The 10,274-nt window shown below is 38.9% G+C and overlaps 1 protein-coding gene across 1 annotated transcript in view; it reads left to right on the forward strand.

The window, feature by feature from the left end:
* Positions 1 to 9,527: 9,527 nt before the first annotated feature.
* LOC106881243 (mitogen-activated protein kinase kinase kinase 1) overlaps positions 9,528 to 10,274 on the forward strand; it is a 152,012-nt gene continuing 151,265 nt past the window's right edge. Inside the window, exon 1 of the mRNA XM_052969870.1 lies at positions 9,528 to 10,160. Within this exon, the coding sequence (XP_052825830.1) occupies positions 9,904 to 10,160 (257 nt within the window). The 5' untranslated portion in view covers positions 9,528 to 9,903. The remainder of the gene's footprint in view (positions 10,161 to 10,274) is intronic.

Raw genomic sequence — 10,274 nt, forward strand, 5'->3', positions numbered from 1 at the left:
TATATATATATATATATATATATATATATATATATATATATATATATATGACGAACAATGAAAATAAATACTCTACACTGCAAAGTACTTTATTTGTGGATTTTCGCCACTACATCAGGTTTCATACATTACAATTTCCAAGTGTTCCACTTACGGAATGACGGTAACCCAGCTCCATTTTGCGTTTGCCGTATGTATGTATGTATGTATGTATGTATGTATGTAGGTTAGTTACAGGATTCATTTGAATCTCTCTATCTATCTGTTCTGTCTGTCACTCTGTCTATAGACATACGCATATATGCATACATACCCAATCCAATATAAACCGTAGATCCAACTATAGCGTATGTATAAAAGAAAGGCACAAATCGGGTTTAGAATTCACAACAGCTGTTTCGGCAGCATTTTATCGATGAATTCATAAATAACATCATGGCAAAAACATGCCATCATTAAGAAGCAATTTTCGCCATGGTAGTGGTGAACTAGTCATCTATTTCTACCTTACTTGTTTATGTATTTAATATCAATATTTACTCGATGATGGTGGAGTTTTGCCATTATGTAATCTAAGAATTCATCAATAAAATGCTGCTGAAACAGCTGTTGTGAACTTTAAACCCCGTTTGTGTTCTTTTATATAGTAATTTGTGTGTCTGGATGTGTACATATATTTGTATGTATTTACGTGTATTATGAGTATGCTTTCATATCTGCTGAGATGGATATATCTATAATACACTGTTGAACGGACAGCACGTACCTGTCACCAAATTTTATGGTATTCTAACTAACCTTAACATAAAACGAAACCAACAGCATAGGAAGAAACAATAAACTGTTAGAAAATGACCATATGTATTTCTTAGACGATCTAAATAACACTCTTTCTTCTTTCTGTCTCACCCGACTCTATCTTACGATAGTTTTTTTTTTATCTCTGATGTTGTCTATATAGCATCCTACCGGTTGGAGATAAGTATAGTCACAAGCCACCTCCATGATGGTGACTACTGTCACCTTTTCACCCCAACAATTTTACGTTTAATAATTATAATTACATCTGACTGGCAATTTGACAGTAAGGGTTGATTATGTAATTTGCATTATGTAACCACTTATTCTGGTCAACAAGTATTTTTCATCAAGCGTATGTCAAGGTGTACTTAGTGTAGTTTTTAATGCTGATTTCAAATATACAATTAGTTTATTGACATCAAGTACAGTTTTCAAGATGAGAAAGTTTTTGGGTTTTAGCTCATGTATTATATAGAAATTCCAATTAATGACGTGTATGCATGTATTTCATTTACATCATGGAAACTTACCTTTAAAATAAACTACATTATTCATTGCTGCACAGTTCAGATGCAATATTCCATCATCTTAAATTAACCAATCAAATTTTGTCTGATGAAATAGGTATTTCAACATCTAAAATTGTTCAGTCATAATTGGTCTAATGAAATATTTCATCATCTCAGATTCAATATAAGTATAACTGTTTGTACCTATTTCCTTACTTGTATCTATTTCCTTACTTGTCAAGACAGCGTAGAAATCGTCCTGATGTGTCTTGTTATGTCTGTGGACAATTTACTGCGAAAGATAAAAAACGTACAATAACACCAGAGATCAAGAAGATTTATAAGCTATACTTTGACTGTCCTTTTGGAGACCAGGACAAGTTATGGACACTACATTTTATCTCTTCAGCTTGCTCAAATGGCTTACGTGACTGGTTCAATAAGAAGTCGTCCATGCCTTTTGTCATTCCAATGATATGGAGGAAGCCGAAAGACCATTTTAATGATAGTCATTTTTGCAAAGTAAATGTCACTGAATTGTCTATGAAGAATAAACACAAAATTGTGTATCCCAATTTGGATTCTGCAATGAGACCTGTGCATCAGAATAGAAGTCTGCCAATTCCAGTTCCATCAGATGATGGTATCAAAACATCAGATGATGATGCTGACTGTCACGATAGTGCTGCTGAGGAAGATTACGCGACTGATGACGACAGCTTTGAACCTCAGAAATTTTCCTAAGCTGAAGTGAATGACCTTGTCAGAGACCTACCCCTCTCAAAAGATAAAGCAAAACTGTTGGCTTCAAGACTGAAGGAGAAGTATCTGCTAGAGCATGGTGTTCGTATAACTTATTTTCGGCAGAGAAATGTGGTTCTACAATCGTGTTTTTTCTGATCTGCTTTGCTTTTGCAGCAACATCGATGGACTTTTTGAATGTTTATCACAAAATCATGATCCTGCAGAGTGGCGTTTGTTTATTAAACGAAATTTAAAAGCTGTACTTCTCTATAATGATAATTTGAAGCCCTCCATTCCTATTGCACACTCCGTTCATCTTCATGATCGTATGAGAATATGGAACTTTTGTTTCATGCCATTGCTATGAAAGATACTCATGGAAAATATGTGGAGATTTAAAAGTCATTGGAATGTTAATGGGAATGCAGTCAGGTTTCAAAAAATACTGTTGTTTCTTGTGTCTATGGGATAATCGGGCAACTGACAGACATTATTCGGACTCAAACTGGTAGACAAGAACATCATACCAGCCAGGATTGCCTAGCGTCAAGAATACACCTCTTGTAGATCCATGTAATGTTCTATTCCCTCCTTTGCACATAAAGCTTGGGCTGATGAAACAGTTTGTAAAGACACTAGGGAAGAGAAATGCCAGAGGGTTTGAGTATATTGTAGAAAGGTTTCCCAAAATCACAAAGACGACGTTGAAAGAAGTTATCTTTGTCGGACCCCGAATTAGAGAAGTACTCATAGATGTCAGCTTCAGGATAATACTGGATGAACTGGAACTGCCTGCCTGGAATGCCTTCAGTTGGATCTGTAAGAATTTATTGGGCAACAAGAAGGCAATGGACTACAAAAATAGCTTCAAGAATCTTATGAAATGTTACTCAGCAATGGGTTGTCGCATGTCACTGAAGATTCACTTCTTGGACTCCCATCTGGATTTCTTCGCAGATAACCTTGGAGCAGTATCTGATGAACGATTTCACCAGGACATTAGTGCTATGGAGAAACGGTACCAAGGCTTCTGGAACGACAGTATGCTGGCTGACTACTGCTGGACACTTTACCGTAACAGCCAGATCAGGAACACTGCAGGAAATCCAAATCACAATGTTTCTAACTCTGATGCTCTAGCTTTCTCTGTTTTGTCTGACCTATTTTTTGTGTATTCACTCCTTGTAGAATGATAATGATGATTTTTAACTCAATAAACTCATTTACTTTCTAAAAATAATATGTCCTTATGTATTATGCTAATGATTTCATATATACAAATATGCAAATATTTGCATGTATCTACTGAAACACTGATACGTGTTGCGTACAAATGGAGTGAAATTTTGAATTCAGCATGAAAAATTAATCTAAAAAGGTTGCTTTGCATTCATAATGAGTATAATACATTTAATTTTGTTGACCAGTGTCATCACCTCATGTTAATAAAAGGTACTTAAGAGGGTGTAATTAAATATCTAATAAACACTTCCTCTAGTTTCATTTTATTTTCTACATCGACTCTGTGAAACACGTTAACCCAGATTTTATAGCAAACGATAAAATTACGGAACTCGAACGGAGCACACGTTGAGTTCTAAATACTGACCATTTGTCAAGCAGTTTAAGTCTCAAATTACAGTCAACGAATGTATTAAGATACATAATAACGACAATAACAACGACGACGACAACAACAACAGAAACAACAACAATAATAATAATAATAATAATAATAACACTCATGTTTATGGTAAAGATGAATCCTAAGTCAGCTCCCTCGTTGATACGGTGTACCAGTGCTGATATCAGAATGGAGTTCGGACTGAAAAAGTGTGGGGTGTTAGTCTTGAAGAGAGGCAACGTCAAATGTGTGGACGAGCTAACGATACCGTCGGGGGAGGTTATGAAGCAAATAGAAGAGACGGTCTATAAGTATTTGGGGTTATTGGAAATGGATAAATTGATGGAGAAAGAAATGACAGAAAAATTTAAGGTGGAGTACTTGCGCAGTCTAAGACTGATCCTTAAGTCGAAATTAAACGGACGGAATAAGATTGAAGCTATCAACACTTGGGCGGTTTCACTCCTTAGATATGGAGCAGGGGTAATCGCATGGCCAGTAGACGAACTAAACAAATTAGACAGAAAGACAAGGAAGTTGCTGACTAGATATGGGGTACTCCACCCAAAAAGTGATACAGAGTGTATATACCAAGAAAAAGAGGGGAAGAGGACTGATTGGATGCGAACACAGCATTAAGGCAGAAAAAACAACATAGCATGGTAGGTAAAAAAAATGCCACAGAACCACTATTATTAGAAGTAAGAAGGTCAGACTTGTGTAGGATGGAAAATTGCTAAGATAAGCACTTGAGAAAGAATGGAACTGAAAATAGGTGTATAAAGAAAGAATGCATGGACAATTTCATAAGGATGTCGGAGATAAGACAGACAGAGAAAAAGCTGGCTGTGGATGACTAAAAGTGATTTAAAACCGGAAACGGAGGCTCTAATCTGTGCTGCCCAAAAGCAAGCATTAAGAACCAATTAGATTAAATACAGAATAGACAACACATCAGAAAGTGATAAGTGCAGAATTTGTGGACAAAATGGTGAAACTGAATGGCATATTACCAGTCAATGTACGCCACTTGCCCAGAAAGAATATGAGGCGTGATGACAATGTAGCAAGGATTGTCTGTTGGACACTTTCCAACAAGTATGGACTTGACAGAGAAAAAGAGTGATACAAACATAAACCCGAAGGTGTAATCGAAAATGACAATGCAAATATCCTGTGGGATTTTATGGTTCAGTGCGACCACGAGATAGAGAATAGGAAGCCAGACATAGTCTTAATTGAGAGAAATCAAACTAGGCTGGATCATAGATATAACATGCCCAGCTGACAACAAGGTATGCAATAAAGAAGACAGAGAAGTCGATAGATATGACAGGTTAATCAGTTGTGGTCGATGAAAAAGGTAGTAGTAGTACCAATAATTGTCGGAGTCCTGGGAACAGTGAGTAAAAATCTTGAGAAGTACATGGAACAAATAGGGGCTGCAATAATGGTGGAGCACTTGCAGAGAACAGCACCGCTTGGAACCGCTCGAATACTCCGGAAGGTGCTCGAAAAATAAGAGGTGTTACCTTAGTTCACTGGTAGTGAACAGCTGACACCGTAGTACATCTCCAGCGTTAGAAGCTGGAGATATACTACTACTACTACTATATTAATGATGATGATAATAATAATAATAATTCAGTCTTTTATTAGCCACAAGGGGTCGCATAAAACAATAGTGATATGAGCACAAACTGCAGAGAGTTGCGGAGTCGGAGACTATCAAAATACTCTGGGATTTCCCAATCCAAACTAATTAGGTGCAAGAGCATAACAGACCGGACCTAGTAGTGGTGCACCACATATGCTATATAGTTGATGTTGCATACCCCTTTAACTCACCAATAGTCAAGAAGGAAGGCGGAAAGATAGATATGAGGTCTGATCAAGAAGTATCCGGACTGTTGCTGTAGTAAGCAGAGGAGTGTATGAGCCGCACACCAGTGTACCAGTGGTTCAGGCTTTTCCAAGAAGGCCGAAAAATGTCGATATTGACGAACGTTCTGGGAGACTCGCAACCAGCTGAACCGAGAAAAACACCGCAGATGTGCGTGCAGCTGTGAGAGAAAATCATTGAATCATCATCCGTGAATTATCAGAGGATGTGAGATTAGTTACGGTTCAGTTCAGTCAATTATCACTGAAGATTTGGGTGTGAGACGCGTGTCTGCCAAGTGTGTACCAAAATTGCTTTAAGCTGACTAAAATGACACTCGGCCTTTAGTTGTAAAAGATCTTGATTGTGTCGAGAACGATGAAAACTTTTTGAAAACTTTGCGTAGTCCTCTGAACAGGTATCGCCAAGCTTTTGGCAAAATTGGATGCATTTTAAGTTAGTGCTGAATTTGTTGTAGCTGTGTGAATGAATTTGTTCAGTGACCTGGTCTACTGATTTATCAGGGTTTGTGATAGATATAGACGAACAAGCTGAAGATCTTGAAAATATTTTTGTCTTTACATTTACAATCCAACAATTCTTGAGCATAAATTCTGTCCGAAACCACACTGCCCTTAAATATAAAGAATAACACACAGTCCATCAGTTTACGACACCATCCCCCTACATAAAGAAATGCTTATGTATGCATGAAGATTAGCAAGTGTCCCTCAGATACAAAAAAATTATCAGTAGTAAAATCTCTCCTAAGACGAGTTGATATAGTTTCATCCATTAAATAAGCTTTAAGGAAATCTTTCACGAAAAACAAACATTAGTTAATAATAGACACTATAAAAGATTAGTAGATCAGGCTATTAGGACAATACAAGAACAAATCCGCTCATATTGCCACCAAACTTATTATTATAAACTTATTTACTACACAAGCCAAAAACATTCTGGTAACAAAATGGATGAATGCGTCGATCAGTAAAGGTCATTAAATAGAACATAACATGTACCACAATGATACACAGATGGCATTTATAATTTAATGCCGTTTCGATTGCGTGCACCGAATTTATTTTAGCCCGATAAGCTTTCCGCAATATCCGTGAATGTATTATTCACTGTTCGTTAATATATCAGAGGTAACAGATTTCATTTAGGTATGTTGTTACAGATTATATGTCAAGAAGGGCGAAACGTGAGTTGCTATTGGGACGACGGTTGTCTCACTCCAATATGTGCTGTTATTGACACAACATGTCCATGTAGGGAATTTCTCTCAGAAAATGACCACAACATCGTGCCTGTCAATGGGGTATAATGAGAAGACGTGTGACTTAGTGGCTAGGGTATACGGCTCACGGTCATAACACCTTGAGTTTGATTCCAGGCGATGCGTTGTATCCTTAAGTAAGACATTTTATTTCTCGTTGTTTCAGTTCACTCAGCTGGTAAAAATCAGTTGCACTTTTGATTTAAAGGTACAGCCATGTCACACTTTGTGTCACGCTGAATTTCCCTGAAAATCACGTGAAGGGTATGCGTGTCTGTGGAATACTCAGCCACTTGTACGCTAATATCACGAACAGGCTGTTCGGTTGATTGTATCAACTGGAACCCTCGTTGTCGTAACCGACGTAGTGCCAGTGTGTATGTGTGTGTACGTAAGTAAAAGAAAAATATACATAGGCGCAGGAGTGGCTGTGTGGTATGTAGCTTGCTTACCAACCACATGGTTCCAGGTTCAGTCCCACTGCGTGGCACCTTGGGCAAGTGTCTTCTACTATAGCCTCGGACCGACCAAAGCCTTGTGAGTGGATTTGGTAGACGGAAACTGAAAGAAGCCCGTCGTATATATGTATATACGTGTGTGTGTGTGTGTGTATGTTTGTGTGTCTGTGTTTGTCCCCTAGCATTGCTTGACAACCTTTGCTGGTGTGTTTATGTCCCCGTAACTTAGCGGTTCGGCAAAAGAGACCGATAGAATAAGTACTAGGCTTACAAAGAATAAGTCCCGGGGTCGATTTGCTCGACTAAAAGGCGGTGCTCCAGCATGGCCGCAGTCAAACGACTGAAACAAGTAAAAGAGTAAAAGAGAATACATACATACGTACGTACGTACGTATGTATGCATGTATATTTTTCTTCGACTTTTATCTAGGTTCTTAAGAGTTCAAGTCGGTCGCTAACAAAGCGATAAGAATTTTTAAGTTGAAAGAGTTCCCGGTGTTAGTAAACATGTGGTTGAGTTGGCGTGTTGGTTTAACTGTCGAAAGTTAAAATCGTCCATCTGAGATTCTTATGTGAATAGATGCACACACTTCTGTGGAGGATATAGCTGATTTATCAAACCTATTGCTTGACTGATGCTTATTTTATTGACCTTTCTTCTAAAGCAAAATAACCTCGGCAGGATTTGAACTCAGAATGTAAAATAATAAAGCAATTTAATCCCTCGCTGAACTGATGATATCTGAATACGTGTGGCCACAAAGTCACACATATTTGGAGGTGGGTTTCGCAAGTTCTTTGCCTTCTCTTATAATTTCATTCACATCTAAGATGCGTTATAATAGTAATAAATCGACCGCCGTACCTAACTGGTACTTTATTTTATCGAACCCGCAAGGGTGAATGGCTAAGTTGACTCCCATCGAGATTTAAATGAGGAAATTCCGCAAAGGTTGACTTGGCGTTTAAGTTGTAGCTGTGGTAGAGATTCATTATTTTCCGTGAAAAAGGCGACGAGCAGGTAGAATTGTTAGTAGGCCGGGCGAAATGCTTAGCGGTATTTCGTCCGTCTTTATGTTCTGAGCTCAAATTCCGCCGAAGTCGACTTTGCCTTTCTTTCTTTTGAGATCGATGAAATAAGTACCAGTTACGCACCAAAATTTCAGGCCTTGTGCCTATTGTAGAAAGGATTATTTTCCGTAAAAGAATCACAGAAGGGATACAATATTTTTTAACATTGGCTCAAAGTTACATTTCAGAAACGAAGAGTTCCATTTCATTTTGTCAACCCAGTTTACTACAAGCACTTGTTTTATTATCAAATTCTAAATGATGACTCAAGCGGGAATTGAACCCAAAAGTTAAACAGTTGTAAATAGCAGTTGTAATAATGGTGTCAGGAGCAGTAGCAGGGGAAATAGCTGTCGTAGAAGTAGTAAAAACAGGAGGTGCAATAACAACAGCGAAAGTAGTCGTAGGAGCAGCTTGTGAAGCAGTAGTAGGAACGGTAGCACTGACATCAGCATCATTATTAGCAGCAGCAGATACAGTAGTGTCAGTAGTAGAAGTAGGAGGAGAAAGAGTGCAGCAGTGGCAGCAGTAGTAAAAGTAGTAGCAGTTAGCATGCAGTAGTAGTTGTAGTGGCGGTAGCAGTACAAGTAGTAGCAGTGAGCATGCAGTAGTAGTTGTAGTGGCGGCAGCAGTAGAAGTAGTAGCAGTTAGCATGCAGTAGTAGTTGTAGTGGCGGCAGCAGTAGAAGTAGTAGCAGTTAGCATGCAGTAGTAGTTGTAGTGGCGGTAGCAGTAGAAGTAGTAGCAGTTAGCATGCAGTAGTAGTTGTAGTGGCGGTAGCAGTAGAAGTAGTAGTAGTTAGCATGCAGTAGTAGTTGTAGTGGCGGCAGCAGTAGAAGTAGTAGCAGTGAGCATGCAGTAGTAGTTGTAGTGGCGGTAGCAGTAGAAGTAGCCTCGAAAAAAAATGAGCACTTGGAAGAAGGTAAAGAAGAATGAAAGAGTAAGAGTGGAGGACAGTAGCAGTAGTTGCTGTAGGTAGAAGTAGGAGGCAGCAAAGTAAAGAGAAATAGGATTAAAAAACAGATAGAGTAGGAGTAGTGGTTATAACAGCAGTGCTGTGTATAAGCAGTGGTGGAGGCGGAGGCAGCAGCAGTAGTAGTTGTAGCTGAATGAGTGCGAGAAAGTGGAAGGGGGTGCGAAGAGGTAATATGTGCAGGAGATGGAGGAGCAACAGAGGTGAGGTCGGGTGGATGGGTAGGCAGGGCCATCGCGGAAATGGTGGAGGGGAAGCTGGATGAGCAGCAGTTAGAATAGTGGTAGTAGTATCTGCAGCAGCAGCAGCAGCAGTAGAAGTGGTATCAGTGAAAAGCAGTAGTAGCAGTTCAGTGTTTTCGTCGGGTGGTGTTGGTAGGGCAGCCCCAGGTCGAGAGACGAAGCAACTGCCGGCGGTTGTTTTCGTCGGCTGGCGGCGAAACAACAAACACAAAATATCATATATATATATGTATATATATACATATATGTATATATAAATATTATATATTTGTAATAAAGGAGAACAAAACAAAAACAAAATAACAAAACAAAACTATGCTGAGCCAGGACGACGGGCGAAAGATGCGAGATAATCGGCATTTGCTGATCCACACGGATTACCAGGGACCTCACAATTGGCGACAGTACCTCAGACACGTTCGATCTCTGTCACCGACCGTCGCTGCGGCTTCGTCCGCGGCCGACCATGGCGACACCCAGACGCGATCTACTGTTGATAATACAACCACAACCACCAACACCACCACTACCACCATCACCAAGAATAACAATAACAAGATCAATACAGACAGGTTGGCCAAAGATTTGTTCTGTTCTGTTGTTCTTGTCTCCATGTGTCCGTCCATCTCTGCTTGTGTATGCATGTATGTATATATATATATATATATATATATATATATATATAT

Source organism: Octopus bimaculoides, chromosome 8, assembly GCF_001194135.2.
Source record: "Octopus bimaculoides isolate UCB-OBI-ISO-001 chromosome 8, ASM119413v2, whole genome shotgun sequence".
In the NCBI taxonomy this organism is placed as follows: Eukaryota; Metazoa; Mollusca; class Cephalopoda; order Octopoda; family Octopodidae; genus Octopus; species Octopus bimaculoides.